Source organism: Lolium perenne, chromosome 1 (genome assembly GCF_019359855.2).
Source record: "Lolium perenne isolate Kyuss_39 chromosome 1, Kyuss_2.0, whole genome shotgun sequence".
NCBI classification, from domain to species: domain Eukaryota; kingdom Viridiplantae; phylum Streptophyta; class Magnoliopsida; order Poales; family Poaceae; genus Lolium; species Lolium perenne.
The window spans coordinates 198,092,700-198,112,200 of NC_067244.2; the positions used below are offsets into that span (position 1 = coordinate 198,092,700).

At 45.2% G+C, this 19,501-nt stretch overlaps 2 protein-coding genes across 2 annotated transcripts; one reads left to right on the forward strand and one right to left on the reverse strand.

Moving 5' to 3' along the window:
- Nucleotides 1–14,838: 14,838 nt before the first annotated feature.
- On the forward strand, nt 14,839–15,336 carry LOC127336128 (RING-H2 finger protein ATL39-like). The gene has a single exon (XM_051362904.1). It carries the CDS (start codon nt 14,839–14,841, stop codon nt 15,334–15,336), a length of 498 nt encoding a protein of 165 aa, XP_051218864.1.
- A 432-nt stretch (nt 15,337–15,768) lies between these two features.
- On the reverse strand, nt 15,769–18,607 carry LOC127318387 (uncharacterized). Its single transcript, XM_051348873.1, has 4 exons — nt 18,407–18,607; nt 17,464–18,302; nt 17,060–17,390; nt 15,769–16,965 (listed from the first exon to the last, which is right to left on the reverse strand). The coding sequence occupies exons 1-4, from the start codon at nt 18,560–18,562 to the stop codon at nt 15,802–15,804; spliced, it is 2,490 nt and encodes an 829-aa protein (XP_051204833.1). The 5' UTR covers nt 18,563–18,607; the 3' UTR covers nt 15,769–15,801.
- Nucleotides 18,608–19,501: the final 894 nt, after the last annotated feature.

The window sequence follows — 19,501 nt, forward strand, 5'->3', positions numbered from 1 at the left end:
TGGGGGATCTAGCTAATTCAGCTTGCTATGTTATTAGCTAAATGGTGCAAGCGTTTATATAGAGTTAGCGGCTCTTGTATCAACTTGACATACTTAATTTGTCCCGACGACAAAGCTGCAGACTAGGAATTCAATCATAGCTTTTTTTGTTTTTGTTTTGAAACGCACTGCTCATCGTCATCGGTCTGGCATTCGCATTTAGTCCAAGCTAACCATAGTTATCTGTATAATCAAGTGTCATGCTCTTTATGTAGAGTTAGCGCCTTGTCGTCTCTTATCCCAACTTGCTTTGCTTAATTTGTCCCGACGACAAAGCTGTTGAGTACTAGTAGGAGTTTCTGCTCATCGGTCTTTCTTTCTTTTTTAAAACGGACTGATCATCGGTCTGGCATTCACACTAAGTAACTCCAAGCTAACCATAGTTATCTGTATAAGCAAGTCCAGGCTACGGTTACGCGTAACGTGCCATGCTCTTTAATTTAGGACGCAAATCGCGTCCAAGTCTGCGGGTGTTCAGTGTTCACACCTGCGCCCGACTCGACACAGGTGTTGACCCAAGAATTCGATGTTGTCACCCAGCCGTCGGTTTCAAAATCGAAGGGCTGAGATTGCGTCGCGTAAGACCAAAACCCTCGAAGGGGCAAACGCTTCGGCCCGACCTGTCACTCCCCGCGGGCGACGGGCGGGCGATTCCAAACCCTAGCCTCAGCCCTCTCCTCCCCGCTCCCCACACCGCCGCCGGCGTCAGCCGCTGGGCAAAGCCCGGGCGGTGCCGGTGGCGGTGGGCCCCTGGATCTTGCTCGTGTGGAGGTGGCGGAGGGACCTCTCCCTCGGGCGGCGGAGATCCCTGCGAGGAATCGACAACTCCTTGCGCGACAGGCCGGCGCGCCGCGGCGAGGTGGTTCCTCGAGGTCGAGGCGGCGAAGCTCGGCGGCGCGGTCTCCTTCCTCGCGGGCGATGACTGCGACGATGCAACTTCAACGGGACGCTGAGGCAGCGGCCTCAGGGTGAGGCGCCACTGGCTTGACGGCGAGCAGTGCGCGTGGATGCGGTCCAGCACCCTCGGCCGTGCGGACGACGAGGTGCTGTCGGGCGTTGGTCGTGGCGTGGCGGCGGTTTCGCGAATGCCGGTGCCAGATCTGAAGGCCGTCCTCCCCACTTCATCCTAGGCCCACCCTGCATCTCCGGTCTATCCATGGCGGCCCTCGTTCGCCGGATCTCTGGCCGGGTTAGACGCGGGTTCTCGGCTTGCGAGAGAGGGAGAAATCCCTGGTCAGCCTTGCTGGTCAGACGGTGACGACGCCTGCGGGCGCCTGATGTCTACGCCCCCTCCTTTTCTTGTAGACAGTGTTGGGTCTCCAAGAGCAGAGGTTTGTAGAACAGCAACAAGTTTCCCTTAAGTGGATCACCCAAGGTTTATCGAACTCAGGGAGGAAGAGGTCAAAGATATCCCTCTCAAGCAACCCTGCAATCACGATACAAGATGTCTCTTGTGTCCCCAACACACCTAATACACTTGTCAGGTGTATAGGTGCACTAGTTCGGCGAAGAGATAGTGAAATACAAGTAGTATGAATGTATATGAGTGGTAATAGCAATCTGAATAAAATATGGCAGCGAGTAAACATGCAACAGAACAGTAAATAAACGGAGATTCGATGTTTGAAAACAAGGCCTAGGGATCCTACTTTCACTAGTGGACACTCTCAACAATGCAATCATAATTGAATATAAATATAAGCACTTCATCATACTACTTTCTTATTGGATAGAGAACTCAAATTCATTGGGCAAGTGTGCAAAAGCACACCTCAAAGGCGTATTCCCAAGTACTAATAAACACCCCACACCGTCACCGTGAGCATTCATAGGAGGTACTAACACACCACAATTCATAAGGGAATTACACACGGAGCACACACTGTCACCATTACACCGAGGTCACAGTAACTTCAAAGTTCACATAATTAAGCACTTGAATAGCATATGACATCTAGATTACAAAGCTCATCATATGGATCTCAATCATGCAAGGCAATTCATGAGATCATTGTATTGAAGTACATGAGAGAGAGATGAACCACATAGCTACCGGTAGAGCCCTCAGCCCAGGGGGAGAACTACTCCCTCCTCATCATGGAGATAGCGTTGGCGGTGAAGATGGCGGTGGAGCTGGCTTCCGGGGGCAATTCCCCGTCCCGGCAGGGTGCCGGAACAGAGACTTCTGTCCCCTGAATTGGAGTTTCGCGGTGGCGGCGGCTCTGGAAGGTTTTCTCGGGTTTCGTCAATCGGTGTCGATGTTTTAGGTCAGGAGGCAACTTATAGGCGAAGAGGCAGAGTCGGAAGGGCCACGGGGGGCCCACACAGTAGGGGGGCGCGCCCCCCTGGTGGCCGCGCCGCCTTGTCGTGTGGGGCCCCCAGGGCCCCCCTCTGGTCCTCCTTTGACTTTCTGGAAGCCTCCCGGGAAATATAAGATGTTGGGCGTTGATTTCGTCCGATTCCGAGAATATTTCCTTTGTAGGATTTCTGAAACCAAAAACAGCAGAAAACAGCAACTGGCACGTCGGCATCTCGTCAATAGGTTAGTTCCGGAAAACGCATAAAAACGATGTAAAGTGTGAATAAAACATGTAGGTATTGTCATAAAACAAGCATGGAACATCAGAAATTATGGATACGTTGGAGACGTATCAAGCATCCCCAAGCTTAGTTCCTACTCGTCCTCGAGTAGGTAAACGATAAAAGAATAATTTCTGAAGTGACATGCTACCAACATAATCTTGATCATACTATTGTAAAGCATATAAGATGAATGCAGCGATTCAAAGCAATGGTTAAACAATTGAATCATATAACAAAGACTTTTCATGAATAGTACTTTCAAGACAAGCATCAATAAGTCTTGCATAAGAGATAACTCATAAAGCAATAAATTCAAAGTAAAGGCATTGAAACAACACAAAGGAAGATATAAGTTTCAGCAGTTGCTTTCAACTTGTAACATGTATATCTCATGGATAGTTGTCAACATAAAGTAATATAACAAGTGCAATAGGCAAACATGTAAGAATCAATGCATAGTTAACACAAGTGTTTGCTTATTAAGATGGAAGGAAGTAGGTAAACTGACTCAACATAAAGTAGAAGAATGGCCCTTCGCAGAGGGAAGCATTGATTGCTATATTTGTGCTAGAGCTTTTATTTTGAAAACGAGAAACAATTTTGTCAACGGTAGTAATAAAGCATATGTATCATGTAAATTATATCCTACAAGTTGCAAGCCTCATGCATAGATTACCAATAGTGCTCGCACCTTGTCCTAATTAGCTTGGATTTACATAGATTATCATTGCATAACATAAGTTTTAACCAAGTGTCACAATGGGGTACCTCTATGCCGCCTGTACAAAGGTCTAAGGAGAAAGTTCGCATTGGATTTCTCGCTTTTGATTATTCTCAACTTAGACATCCATACCGGGACAACATAGACAACAGATAATGGACTCCTCTTTAATGCATAAGCATTCAACAACAGATAATATTCTCATAAGAGATTGAGGTTTGTTGTCCAAACTGAAACTTCCACCATGGATCATGGCTTTAGTTAGCGGCCCAATGTTCTTCTCTAACAATATGTATACTCAAACCATTTGATCATGATAAATCACCCTTACTTCAGACAAGACGAACATGCATAGCAACTCACATGATATTCAACAAACAAATAGTTGATGGCGTCCCCAGGAACATGGTTATCGCTCAACAAGCAACTTATAAGAGATAAGCTACATAAGTACATATTCAATACCACAATAGTTTTTAGGCTATTTTTATCCCATGAGCTATATATTGCAAAGATAAAGAATGGAAATTTTAAAGGTAGCACTCAAGCAATTTACTTTGGAATGACGGAGAAATACCATGTGGTAGGTAGGTATGGTGGACACAAATGGCATAGTTATTGGCTCAAGGATTTTGGATGCACGAGAAGTAATCCCTCTAAATACAAGGCTTAGGCTAGCAGGATTGTTTGAAGCAAACACAAGTATGAACTTGTACAGCAGAATTTACATAAGAACATATTGCAAGCATTATAAGACTCTACCCTGTCTTCCTTGTTATTCAAACCCTCACCAGAAAATATCTAGACTTAGAGAGACCAATCATGCAAACCAAATTTTAACAAGCTCTACAATATTTCTTCACTAATAGGTGCAAAGTACATGATGCAAGAGCTTAATCATGAGCACAACAATTGCCAAGTATCAATTTATTCAAGACATCATACCAATTACCACATGTAGCATTTTCTGTTTTCAACCATATAACAATTAACGAAGCAGTTTCAACCTTCGCCATGAACACTAAAAGCTAAGAACACATGTGTTCATATGAACCAGCGGAGCGTGTCTCTCTCCCACACAAGCATGAATTTATTCAAACAAAACAAAAATAAAAACAAACAGACGCTCCAAGTAAAGTACATAAGATGTGACCGAATAAAAATATAGTTTCGAGAGAAGTGACCTGATAAATTGTTGATGAAGAAGGGGATGCCTTGGGCATCCCAAGCTTAGATGCTTGAGTCTTCTTGAAATATGCAGGGATGAACCACGGGGGCATCCCCAAGCTTAGACTTTTCACTCTTCTTAATCATATATCATCCTCCTCTCTTGATCCTTGAAAACTTCCTCCACACCAAACTCAAAACAAACTCATTAGAGGGTTAGTGCATAATTAAAAATTCACATGTTCAGAGGTGACACAATCATTCTTAACACTTCTGGACATTGCACAAAGCTACTGGAGGTTAATGGAACAAAGAAATCCATCCAAGACAGCAAAAGAGGCAATGTGAAATAAAAGGCAGAATCTGTCAAAACAGAACAGTCCGTAAAGATGAATTTTTTAGAGGCACCAGACTTGCTCAGATGAAAATGCTCAAATTGAATGAAAGTTGCGTACATATATGAGGATCACTCACGTAAATTGGCAGAATTTTCTGAGTTACCTACAGAGAATTCAACCCAAATTAGTGACAGCAAGAAATCTGTTTCTGCGCAGTAATCCAAATCTAGTATGAACCTTACTATCAAAGACTTTACTTGGCACAACAATGCAATAAAATAAATATAAGGAGAGGTTGCTACAGTAGTAACAACTTCCAAGACTCAAATATAAAACAAAGTACTGTAGTAAAATAAACACATGGGTTATCTCCCAAGAAGTGCTTTCTTTATAGCCATTAAGATGGGCTCAGCAGTTTTAACGATGCACTCGCAAGAAATAGTATTTGAAGCAAAAGAGAGCATCAAGAGGAAAATTCAAAACACATTTAAGTCTAACCCACTTCCTATGCAAAGGAATCTTGTACACAAATGAATTCATGAAGAACAAAGTGACAAGCATAGGAAGATAAAACAGGAGTAACTTCAAGATTCTCAACATAAAGAGGGGAAACTTAATATTATTAAGATGCATATAACCATATTTCCCTCTCTCATAATAACTTTCAGTAGCATCATTGATGAAATCCACAATATACCCATCACTTAAAACATTCTTATCATGGTTCATATGCATAGAAGTATCATTAATTTTGGCATAAGAAGAGTTCTTCTCGCTAATAGTAATTGGAGCAAGATTATTATCAAGAATTTGAACATGGTAAACTAGTTGCATATTAAGGGAATTGTTTTTGGCAATCCAATCATAACTATGACAAATTTCATAAGGATAGTTATAACCTATATCATAGCATTCTTTATAATAATCATCAAAGGTCGGAGGCATAGTGTCATCATAAGAAATAGAATAATTATCTTTCACAGTATGTTCATCTGTGACCATACCATCATTATTACTAGAAGGAGATGTATCAATCATATAATGATCAGTAGCAAAAGGATTTTAAAACACCTCATCCCCAAGCTTAGAGCTTTCTATATCATTATGGGAGGAAGCATGGATAGTACTGATACTATGGCAATTATTAACATCATCATTTTCAGAATTAGTTTCCCAGAGATTTGCAATATCAAAAGTAGTATGCTCTTTCAAATCATGATCACTAATGTAGGTAAAGGGCATAGGAAGATCATTGTATTCAGATTCATTATCATAATAATCATCAGGAGCAACATACTTACGGTTACCTATCGTTATCTCATACACGCGGGGATATGCTGTTACATTTTTCTTTTTATTCCCCTTCTTCTTCTTCTTCTTCTTCTTCTTCTTCTCCTCCTTCTTCTTCTTCTTCTTCTTCTTCTCCTTCTTCTCCTCGTTCCCTCTTTTAGGAGGAAGAGGCTTGAAGGGAGACTTCTCCACATAACCTGATTTATTCCCAGAAACAATAGAAGAAACTTGGGAGGATTCCTCCTTTTCATTAATAAGTTCAAAACACACAGCGGTCCTATCATATTTTGGCAAGGTGTCATCTTCTAAAATATTTTGTATGTAAGTATTTGTATGGCAATTATTAATGCAATAAGAAAAACACCCATGCAGGACATCATCAATATCAAGATCACTCATATGTAACAAAGAGATTTTTCTTGATAGCTCTTCGCACCACAAAAATAAGGTAAGTTCATCATGCTGATTAGGAGTAATTTCATCATTACAATACAAATTTGCAGCACTCATGGGGTGCGAACTATCATTGGGGGAGCATTGAAAATTAAAATGACCCACTTTATGGCAAAGTTCACAAATAAAAGGATAACTAGCACAAACTTTTTTACCAAGATCATCTAGAGCCCTAGACCACTTTCTAGTTTTCTCATTCATATGGTGGATACAATATTCATCCTCGATTTGATTAATTCCACAGGGTCTATGCATTCCACAAAAATTAACATGCTTATAAGAAATAGTATTTTCAGAAATTTGGGCATGTTTATTGCAATCATTAATAACAATTTCATTTTTCATGCAAGCCTCTTTAAAAGGTTCATGATACTTATCAAAATTCTTCCTAGGCAATTCAAAATGAGAGGCAAAAGCTTTGTAAAGATTTGCAGCAACTTGAGAGTCAAGACCATAAGTAGCACTCATATTTCGAAATTTATCAGTACCCATAAAAGTTTCAATGCATTCATAATCATAGTTTATACCTGACTCTTTACCTTTGTTGTTCTCCCATCCTTCAGCGTTCTCCTCAATCCGATCAAGAAGATCCCACCTAGCTTCAACCTCCTTGCTTGTGAAAGATCCCTCCGAACATGCATCTAGATAGTCCTTGTGATGTCCTGAAAGCCTTGCATAAAAATTATTAATAATAACATTACGGGGGAGCTCATGAATGGGACATTTGAGCATTAGTGACTTCAATCTCCCCCATGCTTGGGAAATACTCTCTCCATCACGAGGATAAAAGTTATAAATGTAATTCCTATCAATATGCACTTCATGAGGAGGATAAAATTTAGAATAAAAGAGAGATACAATTTCCTCCCATCCAAGAGAATGACTATTCTTCAGCAATTTATACCAATGCGCCGCTTTACCAGATAGCGAAAAAGAGAATAGTTTCTTCCTCACTTCATCCATAGAGATACCTGCACACTTGAATAACCCGCATAATTCATGCAAAAACAGTAAATGATCTCCAGGATGGACAGTTCCATCCCCTTCATAGCGGTTATCCATAACATGTTCAATAATTTTCATGGGTATCATGAAAGGAGTACTTTCAGTAGGTGGATTTAAAATATCACAAGCATCATTAAAGTTATCGCATATGGGAGATAAAGTATTATCAAAACAAAATATTTCTTCCAAAGCTGAGGAGCAAAAAAGATTATTTTTATGTAAACTAGCTTCCCCAAGCTTAGATTTCTCCATAGCATTAGCAGTAATTGCGTTCATACTAATAACATTGCTACTAGCATGCAAATAAGGTTCCATATGTTTTTTAATTTTCGCATCACTCAATTCATGTCTTAACTTAGGAAATAGAATAAGAAGCTCATTGTTGTCCATTATGCCTTACTAGTGTAAAACAAGAAAAAAAAGATGCAATTGCAGGATCTAAAGGAAATAGCTTCGAGCACTCACAACGGTACCAGAAAAGTGCTTGATGTCTACGCCCCTCCTTTTCCTGTAGACAGTGTTGGGCCTCCAAGAGCAGAGGTTTGTAGAACAGCAGCAAGTTTCCCTTAAGTGGATCACCCAAGGTTTATCGAACTCAGGGAGGAAGAGGTCAAAGATATCCCTCTCAAGCAACCCTGCAATCACGATACAAGATGTCTCTTGTGTCCCCAACACACCTAATACACTTGTCAGGTGTATAGGTGCACTAGTTCGGCGAAGAGATAGTGAAATACAAGTAGTATGAATGTATATGAGTGGTAATAGCAATCTGAATAAAATATGGCAGCGAGTAAACATGCAACAGAACAGTAAATAAACGGAGATTCGATGTTTGAAAACAAGGCCTAGGGATCCTACTTTCACTAGTGGACACTCTCAACAATGCAATCATAATTGAATATAAATATAAGCACTTCATCATACTACTCTCTTATTGGATAGAGAACTCAAATTCATTGGGCAAGTGTGCAAAAGCACACCTCAAAGGCGTATTCCCAAGTACTAATAAACACCCCACACCGTCACCGTGAGCATTCATAGGAGGTACTAACACACCACAATTCATAAGGGAGTTACACACGGCGCACACACTGTCACCATTACACCGAGGTCACAGTAACTCCAAAGTTCACATAATTAAGCACTTGAATAGCATATGACATCTAGATTACAAAGCTCATCATATGGATCTCAATCATGCAAGGCAATTCATGAGATCATTGTATTGAAGTACATGAGAGAGAGATGAACCACATAGCTACCGGTAGAGCCCTCAGCCCAGGGGGAGAACTACTCCCTCCTCATCATGGAGACAGCGTTGGCGGTGAAGATGGCGGTGGAGATGGCTTCCGGGGGCAATTCCCCGTCCCGACAGGGTGCCGGAACAGAGACTTCTGTCCCCCGAATTGTAGTTTCGCGATGGTGGCGGCTCTGGAAGGTTTTCTCGGGTTTCGTCAATCGGTGTCGATGTTTTAGGTCAGGAGGCAACTTATAGGCGAAGAGGCGGAGTCGGAAGGTCCACGGGGGGCCCACACAGTAGGGGAGCGCGCCCCCCTGGTGGCCGCGCCGCCTTGTCGTGTGGGGCCCCCAGGGCCTCCCTCTGGTCCTCCTTTGACTTTCTGGAAGCTCCCGGGAAATATAAGATGTTGGGCGTTGATTTCGTCTGATTCCGAGAATATTTCCTTTGTAGGATTTCTGAAACCAAAAACAGCAGAAAACAGCAACTGGCACGTCGGCATCTCGTCAATAGGTTAGTTCCGGAAAACGCATAAAAACGATGTAAAGTGTGAACAAAACATGTAGGTATTGTCATAAAACAAGCATGGAACATCAGAAATTATAGATACGTTGGAGACGTATCAGCGCCGTGCTTCCTTCTTGAGGTACCGTCCTTTCTCTCCTTCCCTCGCCCTCCCCCTCCGTCTCCCGGGTGAAAACCCCAACTTTGTTGGGGCGGCAGCGGCGCTGGTAGCGTCGTTACCTTCTTGAAGGCGTCGCCTTGGATCGATGGTGCGATGGGTGTGGCTTTGTGTTGGCTGGTGTTGGCGGCGGCAGTGTGGCTCGGGGTTCTACTTGGTTCCTTGTGTACCTTGGTGAGCTCCTAGTGGCCAGATATAAAGTAGACATGGACATCAGAAACGGTCTATATCGCCAACTAATTCTACAAAACAGATCACACTATATGGTGAACACAACTACCAGATAATATATTAGAAATGCAGGGATATGTGATAAGATATCGCAAGAAAAAACAAGATCCCTACACACACTTCTACTCTATAGAACATGAACAAGTTCCCAAGAAACAAAATCCGGCCATAGCAGGGGCATGCCATCTAGAAAACCTAATAAAAAATGCCACATCAGGGGCATGAACTTCAGCAAACCAGTACAAAAATTACAGCTAGTCCACCACAAGCTATAAAAATGATGGAAACGAACAACAACATGTAGGTATGCGACAGATCTGACTATTCTAGGCATGTAGGTTGCATCCTAAAAGAAAACCCCTACCACTCTCCCGAAGAAACTTTCACCACGGGCCAAAAACAGCTTTCAAGCAAAAAAAATCGACCGCGCGGGAGGCATCCTAACTTCACAAAACGGCACCTACAACTGAACTACCAGCAGCACATACAACTTGACCACCTTGCCGCGCGCACGCTGAAGGAGAGAACCAGGTTTGGTATACTAAGCTGGGAACGATTCCGCCGACCTGTGTGCGGAGAAGCAACGGGGGATGACGGGTCGAGACCTCGACGTCAACAACAGGTACGCGCTGGGTATGCGCCTTTCCTATCCAATCCGGCCGGACAACACGCCCCCGAGGCTAGCGGGGGGAACAAAATCGGAAGCAGCAACAAAACGTACACGGGGAGAAGCGCGGAGACTCACCACCTTGAGCGCGGCGACGGAACTGCCGATCGCCGCCGAAGAATCGAAGAAACAACGGCGAGGAATCGAGCTCCGCCACCGGAGATAGAGGAGAGAGAAGAGGGAAGAACACTGAGCGGTTCGGACGAAAACAAAGGAGAAAAATGGCACGGTTCCCGAAATTCAAACGCCACTCACTTACAGGTGGAGCCCACCATGCGACCAGGTATCCAGATATGCGGTGTCAAACCTTGGCCCACCCACCCGTCCACCACGAGGCCCACCAACACACGCGGCCCCCTTAGATAGTGATGCGCGAATCGCAACGCACCCGTCGCACGGGAGACTCGCTCGTGCGACGCTTCCCTGTATCATTTCCCCAGTTTGTTTAGTCCTCGTGTCACGGAACGAAATATGAGAAGTTGATACCACATACTCATGAACGGATATACGGCTGAGAATCATCGTGGACTCTTAACATGAGTCAATGGAGTACAAACGACATGGAAAGAAAAAAAATGCATAACCATTATTAGAAAAGTAAGAAAGCAGAGCAGACAGACCACTCCATCTTCCACATGAAGGTGTGTGCTAGCTGTAACTGCGGGTGGCTAGGAAGTAGGAACTCATGACGTCCTATTTTTCCTCACCTCTGGTACGAAGTGGTTAAGGCGCAAACCATATCCTCTTCGTCCTTGAATAGTTGAATCCTGGCTACCCAGATGAACAACAAAAGATGAGCCCGAGAGAGTCGAGCAGGCTAGCCCAGCGAAAGCCCCCGCGTCATCTTGCACTGGTAAGACACAACCACCACCATCTCCTCGTAAGCATCCTACGCGGCGTCGAGCCGCTAATGCCTCCGCCTCATCGCCCACCGTCGCGACCGCTCAACCGGCCGTCATCACCGTCTCGCCGCCGTCGTAATCTCTGGGATAATCACCAAAGAAACAAAAGGATTAGCACCAATGGTCTGAGGCAGGGTTGGGAAAAATCAAAATTCTGCAAGGCATCAAGCATAGCTTGTGGAAGAGGAGATGGGCGGGCAGAAATAATCCGCTACAACCGAAACGGCAGGAAACATAAAGGACAGTGGACGCTCACCTTCTAGGCCATTAATCACACGAAGAAATGGCGGCGCCATCATGGCCTTTGGCCGCGCCGCCAGGGTCAATGAACAGCGGGGAGAGAAACGGAATATGGAGAGGGGCTGCCTTTTTCTTTTTCTTTTGAGAGAATATGGAGGCGGGCTGCCGACTATTCCTTCAGATGACGAGACTTGGGTGGACACGTTCGATACGACGAAGGAAGACATCGGCATCAACCTCTCCAATTGGGATTAAGTCAGCATTGTGTAGTTTAGTTCTTGTTTTAGTATGAATACAACAAAGCCATTTTAAACGATAATTAAGGTTTGCTCAAAATTAAACTTCGTAAAAATTTATCATCTATATTGATACAAATATAAATATATACAACAAAAAAATCGTAGAATTGTCATGAAATATATTTTCATATTATATGCATTTGTCATAGTAGTTCTTTTTATAATTATCTATATTCTTAGTCAAAGTTACACAATTTGACTTCCACTGAAAATTATGTGCAACATAAAATGGGACATGAGGGAGTAATTAAGGTGATGAAGACAGTGTAGCTGTAAAGCTGTAAAGCCATTTTTTTTAAGATTGACAAGATGTCGAAGGAGTTTGTAGATATACAATGGAAAATGCTTCCCTTCCCCCGGGGGATCGCGTCTAGCGATCGTCCGGGTCGACCGTGGCGCGCTCATCGCTAGCTGTACACACTACACGGACGTGAGAGATATTAATGCTGGGCCCACACACGTGCAGATGTCGTTATCTCTTCCCACCTTATCTCTTCCTCACAACGCCCCGCACGCCACCAGTTCATCTTTCTCCTTCTTCCGTGCTCGATCGGTTGCATGCGCCGCTCTTCTCTCTCCGTCGCTTGCAGCCTGCTCCGCCACAGCCGCCGCCTAGGAACCGCAGAAGTTCACCGGCACTGGAGCTGCAAACGGCACCCGCAGTTGCTGCGAGCCTCCACCCCCGTTGCTTCCAGGCACCGCCGTCGTTGCTACGGCCCTCCGCGGCCGTTGCTACGAGCCGCCGCTGCCGTTGCTGCGACCCTCCGCGGCCGTTGCTACGAGCCGCCGTGGCCGTTGCTCCCACCCGCCGTGGCCGTTGCTTCCATCCACCGCCACCGTTGCTGCAACCAGCCGTGGCCATTGCTCCAACCCGCCGCCGCCGTTGCTCCCACCCGCCGCGGCCGTTGCTACGAGCCGCCGCCGCCGTTGCTCCCACCCTCCGCGGCCGTTGCTTCCATCCACCGCCACCGTTGCTGCAACCATCCGTGGCCATTGCTCCGACCCGCCGCCGCCGTTGCTACGAGCCGCCGCGGCCGTTGTTGTGACCCGCCGCGGCTGTTGCTACGAGCTGCAGCCGCCGTTGCTGCGACCCCCCGCCGCCGTTGCTACGATGGGCGTCTTCTCCGGCGACGGCCATCGCTGTCGGGGGAGAGGTGCTGATGCGAAGCTTTTTGGGGATGGGTTTGTGGGCTTGTGCTGCGAAGCTTCCGCTGCTGCTGCAAGCTGAAGACGGACCTTCCTTGCCGACGGTGTGATGAGGGACGACGGCGGCACGAAACGAGCGACGCCGACGACTTGAGATTTTTTGCGCGCCGGAGGGAGGCGAGCGACAGAGGGGATGCAAGGTCGCGTTCGCTGGGAATCATAGTTATTTTTCTAATCGGTGTACATGGGTTGCGTGGGCTGTTTCGGGTGACCAGTCAATGTCTAATCTTGACCGTAGGTGCGCTAGCATCCGACGGTTGCGGACCCGGGGGATCTGGGATTTGATCCCCCGGGGGACGCTCAGCACTATCCAGATACAATTTAAGTTCGAAAGTAGGGATACCAATGGTGATATATGCCCATCTAATTGCTAGGAACTCAGATTATGGGCGCCAAGTATGGTTCACTGAACCTCCTGCTTATGTACCTCTGATGGTACCAGTTGAATAAAATCCCTATTTATTCCTCTTTGAAAAAGCTATTTTCATTTGGCTCCACCTCTATATCCTGGATCGAGATATGCAATCCCGTAAAAATGGTTACACATTTGACCTGGATAGCTTTACGCCAATAGCTACCGATCGAGCAGAAATGAGCGGAAATTTCTGCTCCATTGAAGGGAACAAAATATTGTCTTTGGTAATGCTCCATCGTCCATCTATACGCACGCCGTCCGCCGCCACCCCGCTACACCTACATGTAGTCCACGCACCGGACGCGCACGTCCATGGACAACAACGATGCCGCCGACCGGAGGCCAAGAATTTATCTCCCATGCGGCGCATACGGCTGCGACGCGTTCATCCACTTCATCACCTCCGTCTCTCTGGTAGCCGTCGCCTACCGGCTCTTCAACACGACGTCATTCTTCTTAGAGCAACTCTAGCAGGTCCTTCAAACCGCAAACTCTAAATATGCTGATGGAGAGCACCTAAAGCGTTGTTTGCAGGTTGAAAAACGTCCCGTAGATCAGACACCGCAAAGGTGGACCGCATAACAACATATTTTCACATAACATCATATTCCGTAGCTAAGGCGGACGCCTCGCCACCGACGCCGTTACAGCTGTCAAGGACGCCATCTTGGCGACTAGCTTCATCGCCATCGGCTTCTTCTGTCGCTTGCTAGCGGGAACCTTGGCGGCCTTCGCCTTGGTCCCTCACACCGGGAGCAGCAGATCCGGTCACGACGACGTTTGCCCCTGCCGCTTGCACTTGCCGTTGAGGAGGGCAACTTGTCGGGCGGCGTCGACCGTGAGCTCCTTGGTGGCTGCTGGTGCGGCGACGAATCGAGATACAGGAGCGGTGGTGGGGTCGATTCGCGGCGTGAAGTGTGATATTTGTCATGAATAGGTCAATTCGTAGATTTAGTGTATGAGTTACAATGGGCGCAATAGATGTTATTTGTGTACAAACCCAAAAAAATTGATTTTCTGTTACTCCGATGTACTGTAATTGATGTACAGTACGTCCGTTAAGTTCACTTCAAAAGGGAAATGGGCATGGATTTTCCTTTTGAGGGTGAAAAATGGGCATGGATAGTAGCAACGTGGATGTGGACACCTTTATCCAATATCGCTAAGTTAGCGCAAGTTTCGGCCCAATCTGCGCCATATAAGCTTGGCCCGTACCTGAAGGTATCCTATTACGATCCATCATCCATTTATTACACCGTTTGCCGTTCTCTGAAAAAAAACACCACCTGCCGCCGCCGCCGCCGCCGCCGCCACCGCCCTACATATACTCGGACTCGATTGATCGCATCCGGCGCGCACGTCCATGGAAAGTAGTGCCACTTACCCGGCGGAGGTGCGCCGCCGTGCATGCACGCTCGACGGGACCAACCACCTGATCGCCTCGGCCATTTTGCTGCCCGTCTCCTACACGCTCTTCGGAGAGTGGGGCACCGCAGCGGCTGGCGTCATCATATTCCTCAGCTACCTCTTCACCCCTGCCGGAGGCGATCTCTTCAGCATCCTATTATTCCGCCGGCGACGCCCGCTTCCCGCCGCGTCCGGCGTCGTCGTCGTCAGCGGCGGCGGGTTGGACGCGGCCGCCATCGCGGCGCTGCCGCCCGCGTTCGCGTTCAAGCGGGACGTGCTCGCCGGGGAGGGGTGGGCACAGTGCGCCATCTGCTTGGGTCTGGTCCGCGAGGGCGAGACGGTGCGGCGGCTGCCGGCGTGCGGGCACCTGTTTCACGCCGGCTGCGTCGACGAGTGGCTGCGCGCGCACGCAACCTGCCCGCTCTGCCGCGCCGCAGCCCGGCCGCCTATCTGACGAATCAGTGCATTGATGTTGTTTTGCTTTGCGTTGGCCAGGATCGAAGTTTCTCGTTTGGTTTCCCTTGTGGACATTCGTTAAACCTTGACAAGAATGCGCGTGCGCTCGACTGCTAACCATCTTGTTAATGCTAGATCGTTAGGGTTTCACTGATCATGCGGAAAACGTTGTAACTTGTACTATTTGTAACCTTGAATCATCAGGTTATTCGTGGTTGGTACTTTTATAATTTGTAATTTTTTTGAGGAATCTATAATTTGTCATTACTATCACTCATGGACAGTGGCGGAGCCAGGAATTGAGCCGAGGGGGGGCGAACAAAAGTGGACTAAATTTTTTGTTGCACAAAAGGGAGTCTATATAGCAAAAAAAATACTCCACAAGCTTCAATATTCATGATTCATGAAGTACAATTACTAAAAACTCGAAAATACGTAGAAATGGAGGAAATGTAGCATACCACTAAGTTATGTTGAAGCTAGGAAGGCTAAAATGTTGAGGTAGATGACCTCGACGGTCCTTGTATGAATGGAAGCGGAGCATAATCTGATTGTCATGAACTTTTGCAAATATCTGTTTCTCAACATAACAAATCATCAAATCATTGAGCCAGTCATCACCAATCCTGTTTCTGCGATCAGTCTTTATAATGTTCATGGCTGAAAAAACTCTCTCAACTGATGCTGTTGCCACAGGCAATGTCAATGCAAGAGTAATCAGATGATATACCAATGGAAAGGTCAAATGATGTCCAGTTTGAACCAATTTGATAGCAAGACCACTCAGAGTATCACAAGCTAGAAACTCAGGACTTCTCTTCATGACATCAATGTATATGTTGAGTTGGTCACTTAAGACATAGCAATCATGAGAAGAGAAATCAACCGAATACATAGTTGCAAGTTCAACTAGCTTTTCATTATCAAATCTGCTAAATGAGTCTCTAGGATCAAGGCATGCAATGCACCTTAATAGGCGTGTAGCAGTTTCACCAAACCTGTTGTTCATCTCAGCTATGTTTCTATCAAGCACCTCATTGAATATTTGTACCTTGTAATGATGTAAGCAAGTAACCATCTTGCGTGAGCTCCTTGGATAACCTCTAGCATACACATTGTCATCCATATTCGGCACTGCAATATTTCTTCCCCTACAGAAATTAGTAGCAGCAAGCAATACAGGCTCCCATCCATCATCTCTCATTTTCTGCAATAGACACTTCACCGAGACAATCATATTCATGGCACACACAATGTTCTGATCCTTTTGTTGCAAAGCATGTGACAGATCATTTGTTATACCAAGCACTCGAAGCATCAAATGCAAGATAATAACAAACTCAAAGGTTTCCATGTTTATCATATAACCTGAAGCCAAACCTCTCTCCTCGGCATCTGTCCCATCATGAGAAATACTATCCAGGACTGAAATCACTGAATCCCACATTTGAAGAATCCGGACAAGAGTTCTATGGTGTGAGCCCCAACGTGTATCACCTGGTCTTGCTAAACTTGTCTCTTGATGCTGGCCTCTTCCTGTTGTTATCTCTCCATTCTCTAGCAGTGATACCATATGGTCATGATGCTTTTGCAACAATGCATCTTTCTTCTTACAAGAGGCACTCACCTACAAGCAAAACCATATGTTACAAGATTAGAATGCATATATATAGAGACAGAGAGTTAAATGGATCGATTTGCAACAATCTAAAAGGACTAACCATGTTGACAATCTTATTTAAGTGACCAAAAAAATCACCAACAGCTAGAACTCCTTTCACAACAGCCACAACCACCAACTGAAGTTGGTGGGCAAAACAATGCACATAAAAAGCATGAGGGTTGTCAGCCAACACCAAAGTTTTTAAACCATGCAGCTGCCCACGCATATTAGATGCACTATCATATCCTTGTCCTCTTAATCTAGACATTGTCAAATTATGTTTTTCAAACATTGCATCCAAAGAACTTTTCAAAGAAGCTGATCTAGTGTCAAGTACATGCTTAACACCAAGCAATCTTTCCAAAACCGCTCCTTTTTTGTTCACAAACCTGATCATCATAGTTATGTGAGTTGTGAGAGCATAATAACTGAATTACGAATTTGTAATAGCAAACAACTAACCTGATCATCACAGCCATTTGCTCCTTGACCGATGCATCACGAGACTCATCAACAAGTAGAGAGAAACCAGCATTCCCAAGCTCACTCATTATGATTTTTGTAGTCTCTTCTGCGCATGCCTGTGATATATCTTGTTGGATTTCATGAGATGTCAATTGACAATTTCCAGGAGCATTTTCATTTATGACATCCGCCACTTCCTTGCATCTTGCGCCATACCACTCTAGCAACTCAAGAAAATTACCCTTGTTCCGGGAAGTGCTAGACTCATCGTGTCCACGAAAAGCCAGACCTTGATCCATAAGAAACCTGACAATGCCTACCACAGCCCTCAAACGAGTTTCATAGTCAATATGAGATTTCTCCTCATAACAAGCCAAAGCATATGCCACACTTTGCTTCTTGTTTCTGAAATCTTCACAGCTATTTCTTGCATTGTTGTGAATGCTGCTTGCATTACCTACATGTTTCTTGAATTGTTCTGGTCCCTTTTTCCAACATTTAAATCCATTCTTTGTGAAAGCATCATGCCCATAATGTGAAGAAATGCTTGAAGACTTGAAAAGAAAACAGTGAAAACAATATGCTGCATCCTTCTCTACACTGTACTCTAACCAGTCATATTGGTCATACCATTTAGCTAAAAATGACCTGTAATGTGGACCAAATTTTGTTTTGTGGAATTTGTGACCATCCAAACGATTTCGTCCTCTACATAAATATGCCCATCTCATCTTATCTCTTAATTCTGGGGTTGGATAATCATCAATTGGTCTCCGCATTCCAGGATCAGAAACAACATTTGCTAGATCGAATTCTTCATTAACATTTGATTGTGCCTACAATATCAAAAACGAAATCTAAATTAAGTGCTACAATTCTACACTAGATTATGGAGATTTGAGACAAGTAGAGAAAGGCATGGAGAAAGGGGAGAAATAACCTGCTGTTGCGTCGCTGTCGCCGTGGCCGTCGCCTCCTCCTCTGATTCTTCCTCTAAATTCCTCTCCTTCTCTGCCTCTGAATCTTCATCCAGCTGAAGAGCTATCAATTCCCAATCGATTTCCTCCTCTAAGTCCTCTTCCCTGTCCAAGTCCATCTCCGGCGGTAGGAGCGGCAGCTCGCCGGCGGTAGGAGACGCGGCTCGCCGACGGAAAGGGCGGCGGCTCGCCGGCGATGGGGGCAGGAGGAGGTCTGGTGCGGTGCGGGAGGTTAGGTCTGGACTCTGCGTCTCTGCTGCGCTCGTCCCGACCCGTTCTGATGGTCGATGCCTCGATGGTAAAGGTCGATGGCTACGCCCAGATTTTTTGGCCCATCAGGCCGCCATACAATCGGCCCGTGAGGGGGGGCAACCGCCCCACGTTGCCCCACTACTGGCGCCGCCGATGCTCATGGACGATAGAGTATATAACATCCAAAGAGAGCTCCTCGGTGCGTATGCTTCCTTTAGTTTGACTGCAACTTTGATATATTTTGAAATGTCAATAATTCCAAACGAAAAATTCACGTGTACATCTTCACATGACAAGCACCCACAAAGTCTTTCCATGAAAAATTATCTTGTCGTTTGGGCTGTGTAAAAAGGATAAATTTAGTGCTAAAAATAAGGCTTTTTGTGAGACTTGTTTTGTCTTTTTTACATCGACCATAAATATTGGTTTTTCGCGAAACTACACGAACGCACATAGATTGTCGAGATGTACATCCGGAATTTTTTGACAATTAGAGATATGTTTTTTGGGTGGAGAGAGCATATGCACCCAAGAGCCGAATTGATTTTCCACCAAATCAATACAATATAATCTATCTTGAAATACTAGCACAATCTGCATATATATAGCCCTAAAATTAGGGGGATGCGACAGATCGGGTCAGATTGGATATTGCTATCTATATTTTTTTACCATATTTTCTCTAGAATCAGATCGAGGTAAATGATATGGTTGAATGCGGATTCAAGTGTGGATTATATCAAACTGCGACGGATAAGCCTCAGATCAAAAAAAGCAGACACTTTTTTCGATTTGAATTTTTGCAA